Raw genomic sequence first — 25,314 nt, 5'->3', positions numbered from 1 at the left:
TAGAACTATGTATATGTATGCATCATTGAATCATTGTCCTAAGTTTCACTTCTAAATTCTGTTTTATGCTTGTAAGAAAACTAAAAAATTATTACTTTTTCAGATATGGGCTCGGAAGGCACCCTAGGTCGTCCGATATTACAACAAAAATATATTCTGAGATGCGGTATATCGAATTTACGACCTAACACGAGAGTTTCTTGGTTCAAGAATGGACAACCTTTCGTTCCAAATTCGGAACGAGTGAGATTTGCAGACAGCCGAGGTTCTGTTTCGTTCACTCCCCTCCTGGAAGAAGACAATGGAGAATATATGTGTGTAGCCAATTATGGAACTAGCCAGGCGTCGTACACTACAACACTTAGAGGAATACAAGAGAGATTACATGGTAATTGAAAATAATCTTAAGTTCATGTAAGAGAGATAACTCTCACTACAATGATGACTATTTATCTTTTATAAAATAGTCAGATCGTGACCATTTGTGAAATATAGTCTGAAATTATTTTATTTTAATGTATAAATAAATTTTTAAACTGGGATGTATTGAAAAAGAAATTGTTAAACAAGAGGTAATAAACTTACAATAACTTTCTTTTGAACAAGAATACATTTTTTGAGTATCAAAATGATTAATTCTGTACAATAGTTTATAATATCCTTATACCTTATTAGCTTTTCTTAATCACTCATTACCTGTTTTATGTTTACTGCAATATTCATGCAGTATTCAAATGTCTAGTTCAGTTTCATGCGAACACTCTCTATGGAAACAAATAAACAAGCAAAAAAACTGTTATTTGAAACTATTTGAATTTTTTTATATAAAGGTTGATTTATTCTTTTAATTTTCATCCTTAGGTTAAATAAAAAACTTTACTAATGGTACAATATCATTGCCTTGTAGAAATAATTACAGTACCTGTCGCTCCTAAGGAACATCGTGCTACTTTGGCGGAGAGATATGTTCTAATTTGTGCCCTTCCATCTGTAAATAATGCAAATCCACCCATTTGGTTTAAGAATCGACGGCCATTTAATCGAAGGACCGCCCCGACCAATGTGGCTTTTAGCGGAAATTCTTTGATTTTCAATACAGTCACAGAAGCCGATCGTGGTGTTTATACTTGCTCAACCCCAGATGGAGGTGATCAGTATACTACTGACTTAATAGTTGTTCCAAGGCTGTTCACACCCACGGAGGGGTCAATTTTTACCGTCCGTTGTCAAATACCTAATGACGATCCAAGAATCCCAGTCTCATGGGAAAAAGATGGCCAACCCTTACCACCAGTAAGCTCCAGAACTATGACCTATTCCGATGATGGCCGGGCTATCACTTTCACCCCGGTCACTCCACGGAATGATGGTCAGTATCGATGTATCAGGGAAGATGGTCGCGTATACCCATTGGCAATCAAAGTGAAGCCGACCATGCTGTTTCCACGGAGCAAACTACGACCTTTTATTTTGGAATGTGCTCTTCAAAACATGAATTCACGGAGAATGATCGTATGGCTTAAGGATGGAGAAGTTTTCAGACCCAATGTAGACAGGATATCCTTCAACGTGGCAGATGGGGTCAGACAAATTGTATTTGACCCCCTCTTACCGGAGGATACTGGTAGGTATGCTTGTGTTGGACCTGACAGAGAACGATACACCGTCAATGTTATGGTGGATGGACAAATGCCAGCAGCACGACGTAACTTCCAACCTACCATCACACAGGCCTTCAGACTGACTTGTGATATTCCTTTCCTTGAGCCATCAACTCCAGTTTATTGGTTAAAGGGCCAGCAACTCTTTACTCCTCCACGAGAAGATGTTAAGTTTGAAAATGGAAATAATGATATTGTGTTCGAGTCTGTTATGCCTGAAGATTACGGAAAGTATACATGTGTAACGGCGGATGGTTCCGAATTCTATTCCGTTGACGTGGACGTCAAAAGTGGTCCAGGACATAGTAAGTTTGTGAAGATATAGTAAGCAAGTCAGGATAAATTCCTGTTGAACTGCTGTTCTGAATTAATGTTAATTCTAACGTATACTTGAATGTGTAAAAATTATGAAATATATTTAGATATCAGGCTTCTTTGATAAATACTCTTTAAAATAAATTTTGAATTAGATTTTTGAACAAATTTACACATTTTCACGCAAATCAATTTAATTTGCATTTTAAAACTCTGCCTGCCACCTAAAACCACATGCTATAGGAACATTTGTTCAGCATTGTTCTTGGAAAGGATGAACAAATTTTATTTTATATTGTTATTCATTTAAATTTAAGGACGAGTGACAATAGGTGTAACGGATCGACCAACATCCACAATACCTGCCAGAACAACCTATAAATTATTTTGTCGTATTCCAAATCTGGAGCCAAATGAAAAAGTAGTTTGGCTAAAGAACGAGCAGGTATTCGTTCCAGCGGGAAATCGGATCAGATTTGGGCCCTTGGGTCGAGTGGTGACGTTTTCACCATTGTTGGACCAGGATTCAGGAATGTATTCTTGTGTATCAGAACTATCAGGAACCACCATCTCTCAGATCTTAAACGTCGGGCCACCTATATATCCAGGTAAGTATTAGTTTTGTTTAAAAAAAATGATATTGTTCACTTATTCATATGAATATTCAGTATTATACATTTATATTATTTGGACCATTATGTTTCGGTAAAATCAAAGTTTTTCGGTGATTTTATATGATTAACCTTCAAATTCAGTTACAATGAAACATAAAAAAGCTTATATTAATTTGCAAAAACTTGTAAAGTGGTAGAATGCTACATGTGTTTAAATTTCTGTTTGTTGATTTTATGAAGCAGTTTCCTTATATTTAGTAGCATCAAATAAATATGATTAATGCTTATGATCACGTCTGTGTTTATTGCTACCCAAAAGATAAAATTTCATTGGTGATGATCTTCTTTTAGATGACTATAGACTGGAAGTAGCCCCTGATTACTATCGTCCAGTGGAGACCAAGCCTTTTAGTCTTCAGTGCAGGTTGCCCTACTCCCCCGGTCGAATATTCTGGATGAAGAATGGATCCCTGTTTAACCCTGAGCAATCCCCAGCAATTAGACAGAATGACCGACTAAGAAGACTAGAGTTCGATGCCACTATGCCTGAAGACAGTGGGTTGTATGTGTGTATGTCAGAGGATCACAATGGAATATATTCAGCTGGAGTGGATGTTCTTCCCTACAATATCTATGGTAAATTTATTTCTTTATCTATGGTAAATTTATTTCTTTATTTCTTAATGTCTAGTGACACATGCCTGTCTTTTGGGGGTTTTTATTTACCACGGTATGATTTATGCATGCATTAATGCGTTTTTTTCTGTTGGATAATTATTTATAATAATTCTTTAGTTACAACTTCTTAGAAAAATGGTATGTCATTAAGGAACGCGACGTTGGGTCATCGTTCTTAGTCCAACTTAAACTAAAACACTTGTTTCCTTTTTCTATAGAATACATATCTTCATTGGGACCTCCAGACAGACAGAATTTACCACCAGGTGCTGCGCTTCCAGGAAACTTGGACTACGTCAGGGTTCCATCTGGAGTGCCATACGAACTACTCTGTAATATCACTAACTCACCAGGACCAAAATCATGGAGCAAAGAAGGTGCCATAATACGTCCTCCTGCTCCAGGCGATACAAACCGATTCTTACCATTCAACCCAATTACAAAGGCTAATTCGGGTGTTTACACATGTCGGGCAGGGAATCGAGAGTATACAGTTTTAGTCGATGTGGTTCCCAAAGACGTTCAAGGCATGTACACTTTGAAATTTATTTTGTGTTTAAGTTTGTCATGGTTTAACTCTGAAAACTTGTATCAAGAAGACTGTTTATAAATGGTTATTTTCGGGTGTCAATACCCAGAAAATTTGTATCAATAGGACTCTTTATAAATGGTTATTTCAGGGTGTCAACCTTCCTAGAAAAGAAGTTTTGTTAAAAGAAGTTTGGAAAGTTCATTCATTTTTTCTTTAACATGAGTTTTTTTTCTATACAAAAATACTCTGTGATATTACAGATCATTATTGAACGTTTTAAGTTGCATCTGTCGGAAAATTTGTTAATGCCTTAATTGTTTACATAATGTAGAATTAAATTTAATGTGCAGAATACTTCCTTCTGAGTGAACGTCCAGATGAGAAACCTAGCTTGAGACTCCCAGATGCAATGCCAGATAAACCTCGACTTTCAATGCCGAATGGCATGGATCAAAAGTTACGATATACGAGACCGGGAGATCCTTTTGCAGTAATTTGTGATATCCCACCACAGAATCAGCCTGTCAGGTGGTACAAAAATGGCATGTTATACGCTCCCCCTCGCCCTGATATTCAGGTGTTTGACAGGATGATACAGTTTGGACAGTTGACAGAAAACGACCAAGGTGTGTACGCTTGTGTAGCAGGCAATGGAGATGCAATTTCCGCTACAAGACTTGTTGTGAATCCACGCCATACAACAGGTGAGCATCATAACTCTCTCTCTCTCTCTCTCTCAAGGGACAAAAATATCCCTTCTGCTTACTGATTCAGAAGCGTATACATTTTTTATGGAATGAGTATATGCATGTATTAAGTTGGTTTAATTATTTTAACTACTAGTATCCCAGATCATGCCTGATTAAAGCAAACGTTTTGCTAAACTAATATACATGTACATGTACAAAGAAATAAAAAAAGAACTCAATTTGCTTGAAGGGAGTTCATATGACATCTTGTAAAACTTTGCTTGGCTGTTTAATGGCTTTAGGTAGTATTTTGCTTTATTAATTTTTAATTGTTAAATTACCTCAAATATACAAAATGCAAAACAGATTTCATCGGCACAGAGTGTCGAATTTTATAGTGTTATTCTTTGGAGAATAAGAAAAGTAAGAAAATGTATTGGATGTATATTCTTAGTAGTGAATTGGTCAATACAATGACATTGTCAGCAAATGCAATTTATCAATGAGTCAAATGCTGACTGACGTATTTCATACGAATTCTTCGGCCAATATATACACACTGAATTGTTGGTGGATTTTCCCGGTATTTCCCGATTATGACAAGGCAGCACAAGGCAGGTGTGGCCGGTCGACAGGGGATGCTCACTCCTCTATTGCACCTGACCCCACCTCCGATGTTTTAGAAGTTCGTGTTTGTGCTCTCCAATTTTGTTATGTTTAGTGGACTTTTTGAGACTGAAAACTATTCGTTATCCCCACATATTTCATTGTACACAAAGCCATATTTATAAATGCCGTGAAACAAATTATGAAACTTTCTAATAAACACAGTTTGAATTATCCCTAAAATAAAAACATTGTTTGTTACACATGAACAAAAAAAAATGCTGTAAACTCGGAAAACCTTGTTTCCATTTCGATTTCTTGCAGTGACGGTCAATGTAGCCGAGAGAGAAAATCCACAGGCCTATGCACTGACAAGATTCCGGCTGTATTGCAGCATTCCTATGTTGGACCCAGAGGAACCCGTGGCATGGATGAAGAACAATCAGCTGTTCGTTCCACCTGTCGATAGAAATATACAATTCTCCCAGAATGGTCGAATTGTCACATTTGACCCCATTTTGGAGGTCGACAGTGGTACATACACTTGCATATCGGAAAGAACTGGAGCTCAAATGTCACAGATGTTAACAGTTAACCCACCTATATATCCAGGTACACAATAGCATAATGACCTTAGATGAATTTATGGAAGATTTGCGGGTTTACTGTCTGAAAACTAAAACTAAAAATCCTTTCGTTCAATTGTTCTTTTTGAAATTTATTATTTTTTGAGATTTGAGATTAAAAATCGGTCCATTCAAAAAAATAATATCTGCTCTTGCACAATTTTATGCAAATTGTTTTAACATTTTTCCATCACACGTATTTATGCAATAAAACTTGATATGGGTTCTAAAATCTTACCTTTTATGAACCACCTTCCAGTCTATTCAATTGAATAAAATATATTGTCTTAACTGGAATGTTTCTTATCATTATTACGGAACTAATGGTATCCATATTAGACAGGCTTTACTTTATATGTTTCGATGAATAGAATACTACAGAGAAGAGGTGGCTCCTGGATACCACCGTCCTGTGGAAACCAAACCGTTCATACTTAGATGCCCGGCAGCGGGGGCACCTGTTATCTGGATAAAAGATGGTCTTCCTCTTTCCAAAGATCAGCAACGCATCTCATTCTCCAATGGCGACCGACAAGTACTGTTCAGGAGCGTGCGGAGGGAGGATAGCGGTGACTATGTCTGCATAGCTATGAATGGAAGAATTCTTCACCAATCGGCTGTTGACGTTGTTCCTTTGCCTGTTTATGGTAACTTCCCATTATAAATAGAGTTTATTGGTCTGTTTGAATATTAATATGATTATTTTATGGAAAAAAATAATATTGAATTAAATTTTTGATTCAAACTTTTTAAGAAATTATATAATTAGTTTTCTGGATCAATCACGAGTACTATTTATATGAGAGTTGCTGATATGGATTGAAAATGAATTTCAATCCAATGCTTTCTCAGACGTCCGTGTCGAATAATATCCGCCTATCTCATTGATCATCATTTAACATTTTACTGTATTAAATTGCGATTTCAATACAAATAAATTTTACCGGAAGTTAATTTGAATTTTATATATCATTACAAAGATAAAATGTACAGGAACTTTAGAAATCATTAAAATGCTGCATTAAAATTTTCGGACAAGAAAGCTGATAAGAAAGCTACTTAAAATTTTAAAAGTATCCCAACTATGATTTATATTAACAGAATACTTGATGTCTTTGGGCCCCCCAGAAAGACAAGGAGAGCGTATCCTTAACCTCCCACCAAATCTGGACTACTTGAGGCCTTTGTCCGGCAGTATGCTTGAGTTATTCTGTAACGTGTCAGATGCTGCACTGAGCCAACCAATCACCTGGGCCAAGGACGGAACTATATTACCTGACCAAAATGGTCAGTTCCTGCTTTTTCCGTCGGTGTTCGAGCCAGATGGCGGTTTATATACTTGTAGGGCAGGAAATGAAGAGTACAACGCCATGGTTGACATAAAGCCAAGGAACGTACAAGGTATTGTAAATCAAATAATATGCGCATCAACTTTTATTGGTGATTTCGAAAACAATCCGCGGCGATAAATTTTCGCAACCTAAGTAAATATTCTCTACAAGGGCACAGCAAAAAAGAAATGGTTTTTGGGGATAAAAATTCGAGCGTTTAAGAAAGTCGCAAATCTCGCGGATGCGTTTTGACACGCGAATAAAAGCTGGTGTATTTATAATGAATTGGAATAATATAATTGCGGATTTCAACATTCTCTAATTTCGAAAAATAAATGTTTATACATTTTATCATTATTTTTTATTTACAAATTTTCAAAAAAGTTTTAAGCAGAAGATACATATTAAAATTAACTTTAAAAAGGTTTCTATACATCCTATTTTTCATTCCAACAAACGAAAATTAAACTTAAGTTAATGCTGTAAATGAAAAAGCAAATTTTTGTTATAAAAAAAATTAATAAAGATAAGTTACTGTAATTAAATAATCGTAAATTGAGATACTGGAAAAAAATAAAAATTAAATTGATCTGTTTTGCAACCCTAAAATTACAATAATTCACAGCGTCATCTGTAATAGATGCAGTTCATGAAAGATATTTTGTCATTTTGTAATTGATGTCTTTCCGATAAAAAGTTTTGAATGTCTGTATTTTCCTGAGTCAATTATTTTGGAAAATCCATATTTCATTTGAATCATTTTTTCTAGTAATGAGCATCAATTAATTGATTTCTATTATCCAAGTATTCAAGGTTACGCAATATATTGAATATTTTGCACTTACCGGTACCAATTAATAGTAGTCCTTTCTCAAAACTACAAATACTATATTTTTCCTTCTTAAATCCACTCTTTGATGGAACACAAATGACTTCTATTTGAAAATACTGATCAATGTAAAAAAAAAAAGCTTATAGGTAATCTAGGCTTATTCAAATATCCATGCAAAATATATAGAATAAAATCTAAGTTTGATTTCAGAATATCTGCTTTTGAGCGATACACAGGATAGAAACCCAGCATTAATGCTGCCTGATGCCCCTGATGAAAAACCATTATTAACCCTTCCTCTCGATGCCATGGAGAGACAAAGGATCCAGACCCGTCCTCCTGGGGTTGGCTACATCTTGGTGTGTAGCTTACCACCTTACATCCCCTACCAAGTTCCAATACGGTGGTACAAGAATGGCGAGGCCTATAACGTCCCGCCGAATTCCAGACGGATATCAGTGCTGGATAATGGTCGGGTTCTTAGATTTAATGCACTAAGAGAAGAAGATGCTGGTCTGTACACGTGCGTGGCGGGAAACAACCTTGCTCTGTATACCTCCAGAATTATTGTTGCTCCGGATGCTAGAAATGGTAGGTACAGAATTTGTTTAATGTGGAACAGATGGAAACCATTTAATCCTAAAGACCTAAACTTGAAGTTTTCAAAACAAACAGTGAGATGGAAAAACTGCACAAGATAACAAAAACGCCATTTTATCTTTTGGGGACATCAAAATTAGTCAAAATTGTATGTATATTATATTCATAGAATAGTTCACCATACTTTCATTCTTGAAATGACTGAAAAAAGTGCATAATTAAAGATTGTGTCATTTTTATTCATATTTGTAAAAATAATTGTTTTACCATGACGTCTCTCCAGTCTATAAGATTAAGATTTTTTCAGTCCAGTCAGGATAACAATAACAACATACTAGTATATGGATGTCTTTCCACGCTTTATATTTGTGTAACTGTATTAAAAAGGGAAACATTAATCGAAAAATCACGCATAAAAGTTCAATCATTCAACAAATAATAAAAATGTTATGGACCTCTATTTCATATCTCTGTAGAACAACTTACCCTTGGAATAAGAAACAGGGAAAACAACATACAAGTCAACCAAGACTTCATTCTGAGGTGTGGAATTCCACCAATGAATCGCAACGTGCCAGTCGTTTGGTTGAAGAATGGGCGACCCTTCGTCTCGTCAGATCCGTCAAGGGTTATGATTATGGGCAGAAATATTACGTTTTCACCTGTTCTTCCGGTTGACCAAGGTCGCTACACGTGTATGGCTGTTGACAACTCTGCATCCTTTACCTCAGTTATAAATGTCCTAGCCAGAGGAGCAAGAGGTAGATTTCTTTAGTATTAAGAACTTTCTGTAGTATTTTGCAAAATAGTGTTTTTCACGGGTTAAAAGTCGTGGATTATTTTTATTATGAGTTTGTGAAGTTTCAATGATGTCTGTCTGTTTGCTTATCAGCCGCATAAACAAAGATATAGCGAGCAAAATTATCAAAATGATTTAAGGCTCTTTGAAAACAAAATTATTAAAATGGCTTTAGACTCTTTTAAAAAAAACAATTGGGTTAACGTCCTAGTAAGAGATAGATTCCTTATTTGATAATTTGTTACACCACTTTGCAGAATAGCGTTCTTCACTCGGTAAAAATTTTGGATTATACATGTATTTATGAAGTTTTGATGCAGTCTGACCATTACTTTATCAACCGTATGCCAAATTTGGCACAAAACACTATTGTGTTATTGAAATTCATTTCCTTAAGATAATGGCCATACTTACATTGTACTTTCTCCTACATCGAATTTTTAAAAATTATATCCAGGGTATAGTTTATGCTATCAATCCTTTAGAATATGTTAATGAATATTTTAATTAACATTTGCGACACGGTATTTTAAATCAAAAGAGAAAATAGTCCTGTCTTGTCAAATATGTTATTTCTTGATTCGATCATAAAAATCATAGAAACATGTTTTGAGATCATTACTGAAAGAGTATGCGTGATATTTAACTTTAAGATATAATTGCCTCTTGTTTTCAAAAAAAATATTGTATCTCTTTTACCTTTCAGCGGAGGATTCGCAATTACTCAATTCCTGGCAGCAACAGTTCAGACCTCTCGGCCTGGGGGCGTATGAGCTAACCTGTGTGTTGCCAGCGTCTGTGGAACCCTCTATGCCTGTGATCTGGATGAAGAATGGCCGCCGTATGATGAAAGATGACACGGGTAGAATTACCTACACGGACGGAAACCGAAGGATGATTTTCGCTGAGTTGAGTCCAGAAGACAAAGGATGGTATACCTGTGTGGCATTGGATAACTCTGCCTCTTATACACTGTCGCTGGTGGTAGATGTAGATCAGAATACAGGTGAAGACCATTGTATTGTGAAATCACAAATTTTCATGGAGGTTACTTTTCGTTCTTTTAGAGATATTAAGAGATTCACGAATTCAGGTACACCACGACAAATATAATATGTCATATAAAAATCTACTCAACACTTCCCTTTATTCACGAGATCCAACCCCCTGGAACTCGTAGGTTTTCCTCAAACGAAAATTTCACCCCACAAAAATATGTGATTTAACAGTAAAAATGTTGTATCAGTGGACATTTAATAATGAAGTAATTTCATTATAACTATGGGGAAATGCAAATGTATTAACCAAATACAAATGTTCGAATAATTATTCTCTTGAAATAGAAACCGATACTGTTGGAACGGCCCTGCGTGTTAATAACCGACTATTGGGAACGGAGTACGAGCTCAGGTGTTTACTTCCCGACCCAGAAAGGCCAGTATTTTGGATCAAAAATGGGGAACCCTTTGCAGCTGACCCCGATGGCCGTATCAGATTCTTTGATGGAAATCACTTGGTACGATTCAGGAGCCTTCAACCAGAAGACAGAGGGTATTACATGTGTCGATACGAGGACGGCTCAATGACCTACAGCACAGCCATCAGAGTTGTAGGAGGAACAAGAGTCCCAGGTTTACTTCACTTTTAATTTGTTTTATTAAGAATTCTCTGTTTTTAATCCATAATAATCAAATTCTACGGTCTATGTAATTTTGTCTTTTCTTCAGGACGAAGAAACATAAGAAACTTCTATTTAATGCAACGTGGTGGGAGGTTTGAGCTTCGCTGTGCAATCCAAGCTATGAATCCGAATTTCCGGGTTATCTGGCTGAAAAATGGTCAATTATTTGACCCTCCAGCATCCACAGCCATATCATTTACCAATGGAAACAGTAGAATTATTTTTGACGATTTGCGCGAAGATGATGCGGGTTTATACACTTGTATAAGTGGAGGCTACCGGTATTCTACATCCCTCTATATGAAGACACAGGCTATGCAAGGTATACTCAGTTCTCGTATTATCTAATGGAAATGACTTCAGTTCTACAAAGTACACGTTGAAAACATGCTTGTTTTACCTGACATAACACGTACCTTTATTTAAGGTGGAACCGGGTGTATAGCGCAGTGTGGTACTGCAGCAAGTTCCTGTACGATCCAGATTAATTGTACAACGTATATGACGTGCGAAGTCAGTGGGGAGACCTGTGACTGTCGCACCATGATGTGTCAATTTGGAACTTTCTGGAACCCAGACGCCATGAGATGCACGTCAATCAGAACTACCACCTGTGGAACAGGTAAGAATTTGACTCATTTCTAGCATCAGCTTATCAGTTTTAAACTGCAAACATTCTAGTAGTGGGAAATCTTAACCCCCAGTTTTATTTTTGCCCCTTTCGCCCTTCTCACCAGTTGGCGAATTGGTATTGAAGAGTAAGCAACATTGTTAACCAGTCAGTAATCCGCCGTGTGCTCGGGGCAAATTCAAAGAATACACTGTTGATCATGTTGATATCATTGTTTCATTGACTTGCGTGTCAATAGCTTGCTTCGTTTTAGAAATAATGATTTCTTGAATAAAAATGTGATTTGGCAAACATTTTGCAAGTGTGTTATGGCGAAAGTATCTTAGAGCGAAAATAACCATATATCCATATTCAGAAAAATAATAAAAGAATGCATTGTTTTTGTAGATCCATGTCTTTTCCATCCTCCGCGGTACACCTACCCCAGTGACTACAACTGTAGGAGCTTCTACCGCTGTTCTAACAATAGGAAGTCTATTCCTATGTGTTGTAGGCCGTTCTTTAGGTACGACCACAGAACGGGATCCTGCCAACCAGACAATGGGTGTTCCATAGAATGTACAAAGAGACAGATTGCTGCAGACCCAACTGTTAGACTAAGTACGCATAAAAACTTGCCTAAATCTTTCGAGTAATACGTGGTTTTATTGTTTAAAGCAAAAACTTACCTCGTTTTGAAAAAATTTCAATGAAGATTATTTCATTTTTTCTAATTTTCTTTCTTTTACTGCATTATTACATGATACGTTTTGCTTTTTGGAAATTCCTTGAAGATACAAAATTCATTTTATTTACCATTTCAAGAGAAGGAGTGTTGGATATAAAATTTTTATCACAGAAGCCTTAATGCAAACGAAATTTATTCACAAGAATGGTTCCTTTGATTGTTTATCGTAGTACGTTACTGTTTTAAAAACAACTTTTGGATATTATGTTTGTTTCTTTAATTTTTGTTCTTTTTGTGTTCTCTGTTGTGTAATGATGAAGGTATTTCTATCTTCATGTACAATTTAATGGTCCTAAAACTTGCTGCAGTGCCCCATTTGTACTGTTTTTGTCCTGCATTGTATCATCCTTTGAACGAAAAAGAGTAGGTATCAATTTCGAACATTTGGCATAAATAGTATGACAAATGAAAAGAAATGTATAACCCAGTTGACATTATTTTACAGTGACTGCTCGTCCTATTAACGGTGTGTGTTTCCTGGAACCTATTCCTGGGGATCCCGGAAGATACTACAACAGGGCTTCCGGTACCACGGAACCGTGTCCACCGGCAACCGTCTTCAGAGCAGAATCCTGTGTCTGCGAAAACTCTCTTACTCTAACTCATGTTCATGAGAAAACATCTGCTCTTATCAGGGGTAAACTCTCTTCACTCCTCTCTCTCTCTCTCTTGGTCTTTTCTATCAGTCTCTGTTGTTGTCTTCCTTGCTCTCTCTCTCTCTCTCTCTCAGTAATTTAATTCTAAAATCTTGCCTTGTTTTACAGAATGTCATCCGCTCCTTCAGCTTTCCTTTGAAAAGGGAATCAGAAACATCTCTCCACATGCAGTTTACACAGAAATAACTGACGTTAATACCACAGTATCTCGTAGACCTAAAGTCTCCGTCGGTACGTTCAATGGCAGGACTTCAGAAATTTCCACACCACGGTTTGTAAGAGATGAAATTGAGGAATTATTTGTGACATTGAATTTCTTGGAGAAGGATGGCAAGGATCATCAAGTTTTGTTCTCTAACTGCCGGGCATTAGCCACGCCCTACAAAGTACCGGGCATCCCCGGCCTGAGGACTTCTTCTGCAGAAATATTACTGGACAAACGGAAACAAGAAATTATTTTCATAGGCAAAACAGACGATCCACGGATCAACACCGCCATAGTTAGAGTACCATACACTGTAAGGAGCCTCAACTTATTTATCAATTTAGATATATCCTCCCAATTAATTTTATTTGAAAAAATTATTCCTTTTATATAAAGGATTATTTTTATAAAAATTTTAAAAACTATTTTGAATTCATTTTCAATTCAGTATTTTTTTTAAATAGATTTGTCTTGTTTTCTATCATAACTGATAAACTCTTCTCCTAAACTTCATATATATAACTATTGTAGCCAAATCAGTGGAACAAAGTAGAACTGATGTTTGATGGATACCGGTTGAGGGGCGTCGTTACTACAGATAACAACGGCGTCCCAGTGCGACAGTTCGGTGTCGAACCACTCGTGGGTAAGTAGAGAAATTCAAGTGATTCCATCATAATAAACCTGTGTAAAACATATGAAATATAGCACAAAAAAGGTATTTTTGTTATTCAACATTATGGTGAAATTGAGGTTGCTGTTACTTGAATGTTCCTTGCTTGTTACAGGACGATTGATTCCATCAGAGGATATGACGTCACTGGGTAGATGCTCTGACACAGACGCTTTCCGGGGTTTCATGGATAAGGTATGCAGCAATATAACTCGCATCCATCGATTTATCATTTTCTAATACTTGTAGCATTCTAAGGGACATTTTGCATATATATTTCGATCATTATTAATGGCAAAAATGTTTATCCATAAGTTTATTTCTGGCCTCTTTAAACTCATTTGTTACATGTTAAATGGTTATTTTCTTCATTGTTTTAAATTCTCTTTTCTTTCTTTTGTAGGTTATTGTTTCAAATTGCATTCCAAAAGGATGATACATTAATTGAAAATAACTGAAGTTGTATGTAACGTAATGTACATTTATAAATAACTGTGATTATATATTTTATTGTCATTTTAACTCTGTATGTATCATAGTAGAATGAATTTCATATATTATTTTCTGTCATCATTCTTGTTTCTCCATTTTTTTTTTTCATTTAAATTTAATTAAATAAAAGAACAAATGTATTTTGTGTTGATTTTCTATTGTTATCGAGACAAAACTTTGCAGCAAAAATAGAGTTGTCCAAACCATTTTATCTCAAGCCTGAAGTTTTTATTACCTCACCTGAGCCGAAGGCTCAAGTGAGCTTTTCTGATCACATTTTGTCCGTCGTCTGTCTAGCTGTCTGTCCGTCCGTCCGTCTGTAAACTTTTCACATTTTCGACTTCTTCTCAAGAACCAATGGGCCAATTTTAACCAAACTTAGTACAAAGCATCCTTGGGTGAAGGGGAGTTTAAATTGTTAAAATGAAGGGCCGAGTCCCCTTACAAAGGGAGATGATCAAGAAAAGACAAAAAATCTTCTTCTCAAGAACCACTGGGCCAGGAAAGCTGAAACTTATGTGGAAGCAAATCTTTAAAAATCTTCTTCTCAAGAACCACTGGTAGTGTTATGTGAAATGAAATTGTTAAAATCATGACCCCGGGGGGTAGGGCGGGGCCACAATAGGGAATCCGAGTTTTACATAGAAATATATAAAACAAATCTTTAAAAATCTTCTTCTCAAGAACCACTGGGCCAGGAAAGCTGAAACTTATGTGGAAGCATCCTTGGGTAGTGTAATTATTAAATTGTTAAAATCATGACCCCCAGGGGTAGGGCGGGGCCACAGTAGGGAATCCAAGTTTTACATAGAAATATATAGAACAAATCTTTAAAAATCTTCTCCTCAAGAACCACTGGGCCAGGAAAGCTGAAACTTATGTGGAAGCATCCTGGGGTAGTGTAGATTTTAAAGTTTTAAAATCATAAAAGGGAAGGGGGTAGTGGGGCATGATAGGTATAGCAAGAGGGGGAATCTGGTAAAGAACTGCAATACCCAAGTTACTCAGGTGAGCGATGTGGCCCATGGGCCTCTTGTTATTACAAAGCAGCTTATAAGCCGTTTTTAACCAAGCTTAATGGAAGTATTTCATCTTGTATCAATTTATAAACTTTGTATTGATTTTGATAAGGTTTCCAATAAATAAATGCATTTTTATAATATCACATGTTTTTGTCGAGCAAGTGATAAGCATAAATGTTGCTAAAGATTGCTAAAAAATTGCACAGACGAAGGTAATAAACACAAGTTGTATACTTTTATTTACATAAATCAATTGATCGTATTTTTTAATATTAAAAAATAATTAGCTTTGTCCAATATAGTAAAACTGTTGAAAGGCATATATTCTCCAGAGATTTTAATTTTGGGTATATGTTTGAAAAATACCTCCTTGAATATTTTGGATGGACGTTTCCAATTTAAACAAGATAATTTCATACACTTCTTGTTACATTTTGGTATTTTGAAGGATTTTGATGAGTTTTCAATCAACTATTTAACAGGAAAAAAACATCGTTAAAACTTAATATTTTTTAAAGTACACCATCTTTATGTTTTCTATGAAAGCTAATAGAAAATTACTGATCTATTTTTGATTCCAATTATGTCCCCTTTTAAAGGGTCACAAAGACCAAGTAAAACATAAAAATATAGTACTTAGATCACCATGCTTTGCTAAGTTACATCAGATTTGACCATTTTTGCTGTATCCTTCGCCATAATAACAAAAGTCATAAAGGTTCCTGATCTGTTAAATGGCAAATTTTGAGGGTAATGTTTATTAGGCACTTGCAATATTCTTTTCTTCAAGCTTGAAGTTAACCTGCTTCGTTTTTTCTTCATTTTCCTCGGTGTCTTTCTTCAACATAGCGATGATTTCCACTGCTGAGGGGCGCCTTTGTGGGTTAGCGACACACGTCTTTGTTGCTATCTCCTTCAACTGTTAATTAAAAACAGTTCTCTATCAGAGACATTTCTACAAGTACTGTAAACGTCATCATATCATGTTAGTTTAAAATCTATAAACCAACTTTATTGACATAAGAATAAACAATGTCTTTTATTTTACAGAAATGAACGCGGTTCGGTTGTAGCTATCACTTAACAAAAATAAAACCGCTAACATGCTTCCTCCTTTTTTGGAGTAATCGAGTCAATTACAAAAGTTCTATGGTCGGTACATATTGACCTTGTCAGCAAATACAATTTTTCATTAAGTCAAATGCTGACTGGCGTTTTTCATACTAATTGTAATTGTAATTATATACACACGGATTTTCCGTTATTTCCCGATTACAACAAGGAGCACACGGCGGGTGTGAGCGGCCGGCAGGGGATGCTCACTCCTCCATGGCACCTGGTCCCACCTCTGATGTTTTGGAGGTCCATGTTTGCACTGCTCCAATTTTGTATTGTTTAACGGACTTTCGAGTTTAAATACTGTCCGAAATATCCATAAATTTCATTCATATATTTTTCGTTTTTTAAAGAAAAAACACAATCATGTACATATGAAACTACTGTATTTTTCCTGTGTATTTCTTTTATTTTGTAACATCATTGCTACCTATTTGACATATATACGCGTGTATTCCGGTCCGCTGATGTTGTTTTTAGCTCACCTGAGCCGAAGGCTCAAGTGAGCTTTTCTGATCACATTTTGTCCGTCGTCCGTCCGTGTGTCTGTCCGTTGTCCGTCTGTCTGTCCGTCTGTAAACTTTTCACATTTTCGACTTCTTCTCAAGAACCACTGGACCAATTTTGACCAAACTTGGTACAAAGCATCCTTTGGTGAAGGGAAATTTAAATTGTTTAAATAAAGGGCCAAGTTTTCTCACAAGGGGAGATAATCAAGAAAAGACAAATATAGGGTGGGGTCATTAAAAAATCTTCTTCTCAAAAACCATTGGGTCAAAAAAGCTGAAACTTATGTGAAAGCATCCCGGTATAGTGTAGATTCTAAATTGTTCAAATCATGACCCCTGGGGGAAGGGCGGGGCCACAATGGGGAATCAAAGTTTTATAGAAGTATATAGGAAAAATCTTTGAAAATCTTCTTCTCAAGAACCACTGGGCCAGAAAAGCTGAAACTTATGTGGAAGCATCCTGGTATAGTGTAGATTCTAATTGTTCAAATCATGACCCCCCGGGGGAAGGGCGGGGCCACAATGGGAAATCAAAGTTTTACGTAGAAATATATAGGAACAATCTTTGAAAATCTTCTTCTCAAGAACCATTGGGCCAGAAAAGCTAAAACTTATGTGGAAGCATCCTGGTATAGTGTAGATTCTAAATTGTTCAAATCATGACCCCTGGGGGAAGGGTGGGGCCACAATAGGGAATCAAAGTTTAACATAGAAATATATAGGAAAAATCTTTGAAAATCTTCCTCTCAAGAACCACTGAGCCAGAAAGCTGAAACTTATGTGGAAGCATCCTGGTATAGTGTAGATTTTTGTTCAAATCATGACCCCCGGGGGAAGGGTTTGGGAATCAAAGTTTTACATAGAAATATATTGGAAAAATCTCTGAAATTCTTCTTCTCAAGAACCACTGGGCGAGAAAAGCTGAAATTATGTGCACATCGAAGGATCCTGGGGTAGTGTAGATTTCAAAATATCTAAATTATGATCAGTGGGATAGGGTGGGGATGCATTATTTATTACAAGGGGGAAATCTGGTAAAAAACAGAATGGCAAAGCTGCTCAGGTGAGCGATGTGGCCCATGGGCCTCTTGTTTTTCTTTTAGGTTTGAGATCAATTTTAAATATTTACATTTCCAAATAACTCGCTTGCTGAAATATGACGGTGTAACGACGAAAAGTGACCCCCGTAGAATATTGACCAGGGGGTCAAATTTCTACGTAGGACAATGACCCACTTTTTAGTAGAAATTATGGCCTTGGGGTCGATTTTCTCCGTGTGCATTGTAGAAAAATGACCCCGTAGAATAATGACCCCTTGTCATTTTTTGATGGAAAAACACTCGTTTGGGTATAGGAATATTCTTGTTAGGCGAATGCATACGAGTAATATCAAGCAGCCTTTTGATATGAAGTATTTATTTCTGAAAGCTTTAAAGCTTACATAACGAAGTCAAAGCTATACCATACCTTACACTAATAATACAAACCGTTTTATCCCCATTAAAGTAAAACAATATCTATTAAAATGTCTAAGGCTATTGGAGCAAAGATATGCACATTCATAGATTTGTGTCTTACATTTTATACAGTAAGTTTTTACATTTGTCAGTTTAAACATTAAAAAGTTCATTTTCTAGCTGGTGTTTAGAAAAAACCTTAAAAAGTTTCCATAATTGTAAATCTGTTTGATTTTTACCCTGGATTTAGATTTAGCAAAAATCAAAATAAAGTTTTATTTTTCAAAACTTTAATGTTTTTAATCCCTTCTTTTAAAACTGGCACGAAAAAGGGTGCTTCCTTAGAAAATTAGATCTAATAAAAATATTTGGTTTCTACGAATGAAGTTTCAAACTTCTCATAAAATTAGCGATAATTTAATTTGTAAAAATACATGTAAGTACTAAATTAAATTGCCTCTGACCTATGATACCAGGCAAACAAAAAAATGATTAGATCAAAACCACTAAAATGTCTTTTGTCGTTTGTTAGTGTCAACAAAACCTTATCAAAATGGGGGTTGTAGCATAAAAAATGAATAGCTAAAAAAAAAAAAAAAAAGAAGTGCTCGATCGTCTTACCAAAAATTGGCACATGAATCGTTTTTCCCCTTTCTACATGTACTTACATGTGATAAGTTTTAGGAGTTTTTTTTTACCAATAGAAAAAAGGGCAAACAAATGTTGCATTATGAAAAAGTTGTCAGTTTACATATTATATTTATGCCCCCATAAACGAAGTTTCGGGTGGTATATAGTTTTTTCCCTCTCCATCCGTCTGTCGTTTTGTCTGTTTGTCCGCAAAAACTTTAATCTTGCCCATAACTTTTGACTTGGAGAGGACTATGGCTTTCATATTTCATGATCACATGAGTATTTTTTGTGACTATACCTTTCTTTGGGTACAACCAATTTTGACCTTTGACCTTGACCTTGGAGTAAAACACACTTTTACACAAAAATTCTAAATTTTTACTTTGACCTTAACTTTGGACGATATGTATACTAGGATTTAGATATCAAAGTAATGACATGATAGACGAAGAGTTCATTTGTATTTGCAAAGTAAGTTTCTAAGAAAATCTCAAATGAAAGGGAATGTTACAACAACCATATGCCAGGTGTCTGTGGGCTAAAAAGTGTGGAAAAAGGAATTTTTTAAATAAATTAATTTATAGATATCTGTGAAGGTTGAACTATTATTTACTTAGATGTAATTTTTCGCTCGTTTAGGTTTTTTTAACATCATAATAAGAACGCTCTCGATGTGTACGGTGTTACAGTATTTCTCTTGTATAGAAGAAAAAATGTAGTACCTTATATAAGGTAGTTAAAGGTATATATTTTAAAGCATATTTGGGTTTGAATGTAAGAGCTAAGAGAACTGAATTCATATTAGTTAAATTACGATGCTTTTCTTGCGTCTATGCTATGTTTCTGGAATTGCAAAAAAAAAAAAAAAATCAAAAATGAATTTAAATGGTTAAAATTACTAATTTCGGGGGCCTCCCTACAAGTTTATGGTTATCAGAAACATAAAAGATATCGAGAAAATGAACAGTATTTAATTCCAAAGTCCATAAAACAATACAAAATAGGAGCAGAGCAAACACGGACCTCCGAAACATCAGAGGTGGGATCAGGTGCCATGGAGAAGTGAGCATCCCCTGCCGACCAGTCACACCCGCCGTGTGTTCCTTGTCATGATCGGGAAATAACAGAAAATTTCGTCGTCAATTCAGTGTATAAATAATAGATTAACAATTATTATGAAAAAAGTCAGTCAGCATTTGACTCAATGATAAATTCTGTTTCCTGAGAAGGTCAATTTATCGCACATATAACTTAAAAAATGATGACTTTAAACGAGGGTGTGCTGATTCCTATTTCATCAACTTTTATGTTAATAATTTACCTTCTCTAAGAAATTGTTCATACGTAGAGCATGCTCTTGTGTATAGAATCAACTGAGAAATATAAACTCCTTATGTAGGTGAGGAAATTATGTTGTTGCATAAATAAGGGAAGTTGACGATAGAAAAATTAAAGACATCACGTTTGTCATAGAGCTTGGTTGTTATATTACCATTAACGTCTTTTTCAAATAAAAATCCAAGTATAAAACGCCCCCAAATATAATCATAAATTTATGTTCTTCAATGAATTAATATTCATTGGGATTCTGCAAGCAAGGAAAAATCCATACCAGATACGTTGATTATGATGCTTCTAGTACTAAGATATACAATCAAATATATGTTGGGAATAAGTAAAGTACATTCCCCCTCCTAATATTTGAAAGTATAAAAAAATATCAGGAGACAGATTTAAGGTTTTATTGTATTCAGAAGTAGGGGGTCAAATTTCTATGGGGGTCATTTTTCAACGTGTGTGGAGTCGTAGAATTACTGGTCTGGAATGTTTTTCTACGGTCGAAAAATGACCCTACTTCACGTAGAATATTGACCCTGGGTTATTTTTTTACGTAGAAAAATGACCCCCTGGTCAATATTCTACGGGGGTCACTTTTCGTCGTTACAACGGCGTGAAACGTCATAGTTCATAACCTCATGAATCTTCAAAATTTTAATTCATTTCTTAAATATTAAACGTCGAACAAGTGTTCAAAGTACATGACATTGTATTTTACGACTTCAAAAAATTAAAGTTTCTTCTAAACTGTACGGATTCTGGATTTCTGTTAGAAAAATCCCATTTTGTCAACTTTTTTTTCATTTACTTTGCCTTAAATTTCGGAACTATGCAACATTATATAAATTTAATAATTAAGAGACATAAATAATTAAATCCACTTTAAATACATACCAAAGACAGCGTTTTCCTCTCCGAATCTCTCATAATCGACTGTCGATCCATGGCTACAGTTAAATTTCCCGTGATTTCCAGCCTCATCCGCTGAACAACAAGTCCAATATTGTCTAATCAACGTCAAATTTCCTGTTTAAAATTACCCTTGATTGTTTTATTTTCTAGGGATAAAGGTCATATTCACAGAGATATATATTGTATTGAAATTTTAAGAGCACATGTACTATATGGTGTATTCAAGTAAGAACCTCAACGGTAATTTTCATTGTTAATTATTTAAATAATAGTTATTGATGAAAATCAGACTGCAGATATCGGAGTAAGAATAGTCTTTGATTAAATCGATATTGTGTGTTCATAAAACTGAGAAACACTGGAAGCATACTTTAACATATCCAAAATAAATAAAACTATCCTAGATGAAAAGATCACAAAAGATTACCAATTAAGAACAAGGTGTCATGTGGGCCTGATGATTCCTTTTAATTTCCGGTGGCTCCCCGAGACCGCCCTTCCCCCCTCTCCTCCACGTATAGAAACAAAGCACTCAAAATCAATGTCAAATTCTACTGGGAAATCACCAAGATGGTTTCATACAAATTCATAGATATGAAAGATTTAACCCTTTAATCATTTGAGTGAAGCAATTAGAATTAGCTATTAAATAGGGCTCAATATTTTTTTTTTTAATTTAAAATATCATGACAATTGAAATGAAGGCCAATTAATTAACTTTTGTTCATGTTGCCATACCAGTATGATAAAATTACGAAAAAAAAAGGGTAAAGTTATATACTCTCTTTCTATCTCTCCCTTCAGCTCATCACGTTTCATTTGGCTCTGAAACAGTTCATGAATTTGCCAATAGAGGTTTCAATTAATAATTCATTACCTATCTCTACCCTTCAGACAGGTAACATCAGGGGGCGGGGGGGGGGGGGGTGTCTACTCCCTCCCACTGTTTTTCTTTCCAAATGTTTTTGGAATGTCGGCCTTCCCCCTCCAAAAATTATCGTAGAGTGTTTAATTAAAAAGCTTACATTTACTTATGCTGTCCCTTAAATGACAATATTAAACAAGAGGCCCAAGGGCTTTGAATCGCTCTTCTGATAAATTGTACAATCTATCACTTCTATTAGAAGCCTCCAACTCTATTAGTATCATAAGACCCAAAATGCATCAACTTACAAAGTTTGATAATATTTAGCCAGTTAAGACTGAAGATATTATAATATAATTATAAAATACCATAAGTAGGTCACAGTGACCTACCTTTTGATTGAAATTTTCTGAGGACTCAAGATACATTAATTGACAAAGACTGATGATTCTAATTGAATAAGTACCTGAGATATTCAAAAGTAGGTCAACATAACCTACTTTTGGTCAACATTCTCTGAAAACCCAAGATGCATCATCTGACAAAGTTTGATGATTGTAAGCCAATTAGTACCAGAGATAATTAAATATAGCCATCAAATGTCAAAAGTAGGTCATGGTGACCTACTTTTTGGTTGACGTTATCCAAATACCCAAGATGCCTAAACTGACAAAATTTTATGATTCTAAGCCAATAAGCACCTGAGATATTCAAAAGTAGGTCACCGTGACCTACTTTTTGTTGGACATTCAATGAAACCGAAAGATGCCTCAACTGACAAAGTTTGATGATTCTGAGCCAATAAGTACCAGATATAAGTAAATTAATAGCCATAAAATGTTAAAAGTACGTCACAGTGACCTACTTTTTGGTCAACGTTCTCCGAAAACCCAAGGTACCTAAACTGACAATGTTTGATGATTCTAAGCTAATACGTACCTGAGATATTCAAAAGTAGGTCACTGTGACCTACTTTTTGGTCGACAATCTCCGAAAACCCAAGATGCATCAACTGACAAAGTTTGATGATTTTAGGTCAAAAAGTACTAGAGATACTTAATTATAGCCACAAAATGTCAAAAGTAGGTCACCATGACCTACTTTTTGGTCATCACTCTCCGAAAACCCAAGATGCATCAACTCACTAAGTTTGATGATTCTAAGCCAATAAGTACCGGAGATACTTAAATAAAGCCATAAAATGTCAAAAGTAGGTCACCATGACCTACTTTTTGGTCGTCACTCTTTGAAAACCCAAGATGCATCAACTCACAAAGTTTGATGATTCTAAGCCAATAAGTACCAGAGATACTTAAATAAAGCCATAAAATGTCAAAAGTAGGTCACCGTGACCTACTTTTTGGTTGTCACTCTCCGAAAACCAAATATGCATCCACTCACAAAGTTTGATTATTCTAAGCCAATAAATACCTAAGATACTTAAATATAGCCATAAAATGTCAAAAGTAGGTCATCATGACCCACATTTTGGCCGACATTTTTCAAAGACCTAAGATGCATCTACTGACCAAGTTTGATGATCATAGGTCTGAAGGTAATCAAAATATGTGTTTTAAACAATTTGAAAACAAACATCGGCAAAATTCAAATAGTAGGTCACAGTGACCTACTTTTTCATAAATATGTTTTAAGGTCCCAAGATGCATCAAAGTACAAGATTTGATGACTCTAAACCTCCCAGTGTCTGAAATAATGGGATTTAATGTTTTTAAAAGGATAAGTCATAAAGTTAAAAGAGTAGGTCACGGTGACCTACTTTTAAGTTGACATTGTTCGAAGACCCAAGATGCATCAACTGACAAAATTTGATATTCATAGGCCTTAAAGTGTCCAAAATATGCCTTCAAATCAATTTGAAAACAAATCCCCACAACATTTAAAAAGTAGGTCACCGTGACCTACTTTTGAGTTAACATGATGTGAAGTCCTAAGGTGCATCAACTTACAAGATTTGATGATCCTAGTCCTTATAGTAAGCAAAATATACATGTTTTTATTAATTGTAAATTTAGGTCAACTTTGAAGTGACCTTGAGACCACGCCCTTTGCCCCAGGGTAATTCCCCATGCAAATTTTAATCTTCGACATATCCTGATCCTTGTATGTAAGTTTGGTGAAAATCTACCTGGTGGTTATGGAGAAGAAGATTTTTTAGCAACCAGTACTTTTGGTTTTGTTTTTCTAATTATCTCCCCTTGTTTAAGGGTCCCAACCCTTATTTTAGTATAAATGGTAGCCCTTGGGCCAAGGATACCCTGTGACAAAATTGGAACTGATTGGCCAAGGGGTTCTTCAGTTATGGCCCATATTCTAAAAAGTTGACGCACACCGAACAAATGGCCATAGCATTAGCTCTTTGAGCCTTTGGCTCAGAAGAGCTAAAAATATCCACACAAAATAAGAAAATATTTTTTTAATGGCTGAATTGTATAAAATTAATAATCTTTAATGTATCACGACATCAAGCAACAAAAATTAAAGTGAAAGTACATGTATCAATTTTCATTTCATAGAATACATGTTCTATATTCATGTAACACATAGAAACCTAAAGCAATGGCGATGTTTAACTTTTGATTTATTCCCATCCTTTGCAATGAAGGTGCATTTTGTACATATTGACTAAGTGCACTGTACATGGTCCACTGTGTTTGAAAAATGCTTTGAAAAAGGTGCTTTGAAAAAGGTTGCACAAAAATTTAGTTATCTTACATGTACAGATTTTCGTGGCATTACTTTGTAATAAATTTCTTCAAGTATAAATGTAAATCATCGATTCACAAAATATGAAATTAAATACACAAAAATTTAGACATTATCTTTGCACAAAAAATGTATACAGCACATAAATCTGTCTTATTCTAAAACACTGTAGTTGACACAAAATATGAAATTAAATATACAAAAACTTAGACAGTGCATTATCTTTGCACAAAAAAATGTATAGGGCACATAAATCTGTCTTATTCTAAAACACTGTAATTCATCACTTTAAAGATGGAGAGATAACTTTTTTTCTCAAGTTTACAATGATAATCTTTTAGGCCATCAATGACTCAAACATAATACAATGTAACAATCAACAGTAAAATA

At 35.3% G+C, this 25,314-nt stretch overlaps 1 protein-coding gene across 1 annotated transcript in view; it reads left to right on the top strand.

The window, feature by feature from the left end:
• LOC134270215 (uncharacterized) overlaps positions 1-14,488 on the top strand; it is a 75,931-nt gene extending 61,443 nt beyond the window's left edge. Inside the window, exons 74-94 of the mRNA XM_062752405.1 lie at positions 104-388; positions 908-1,966; positions 2,294-2,584; positions 2,942-3,226; positions 3,487-3,795; positions 4,151-4,504; positions 5,420-5,707; positions 6,093-6,368; positions 6,823-7,122; positions 8,095-8,475; positions 8,961-9,245; positions 9,990-10,289; positions 10,627-10,914; positions 11,011-11,286; positions 11,392-11,586; positions 11,983-12,195; positions 12,768-12,959; positions 13,087-13,496; positions 13,715-13,829; positions 13,972-14,051; positions 14,260-14,488. Of these exons, the coding sequence (XP_062608389.1) occupies positions 104-388; positions 908-1,966; positions 2,294-2,584; positions 2,942-3,226; positions 3,487-3,795; positions 4,151-4,504; positions 5,420-5,707; positions 6,093-6,368; positions 6,823-7,122; positions 8,095-8,475; positions 8,961-9,245; positions 9,990-10,289; positions 10,627-10,914; positions 11,011-11,286; positions 11,392-11,586; positions 11,983-12,195; positions 12,768-12,959; positions 13,087-13,496; positions 13,715-13,829; positions 13,972-14,051; positions 14,260-14,292 (6,215 nt within the window). The 3' untranslated portion in view covers positions 14,293-14,488. The remainder of the gene's footprint in view (positions 1-103; positions 389-907; positions 1,967-2,293; positions 2,585-2,941; positions 3,227-3,486; positions 3,796-4,150; positions 4,505-5,419; positions 5,708-6,092; positions 6,369-6,822; positions 7,123-8,094; positions 8,476-8,960; positions 9,246-9,989; positions 10,290-10,626; positions 10,915-11,010; positions 11,287-11,391; positions 11,587-11,982; positions 12,196-12,767; positions 12,960-13,086; positions 13,497-13,714; positions 13,830-13,971; positions 14,052-14,259) is intronic.
• Positions 14,489-25,314: the final 10,826 nt, after the last annotated feature.

The sequence above is a fragment of the Saccostrea cucullata genome, unplaced genomic scaffold (genome assembly GCF_032062105.1).
Source record: "Saccostrea cucullata isolate Sc308-1 unplaced genomic scaffold, CSIRO_AGI_Scuc_v1 ctg49, whole genome shotgun sequence".
Taxonomy (NCBI): domain Eukaryota; kingdom Metazoa; phylum Mollusca; class Bivalvia; order Ostreida; family Ostreidae; genus Saccostrea; species Saccostrea cuccullata.
This window is presented reverse-complemented; position numbering and strand designations above follow the sequence as displayed.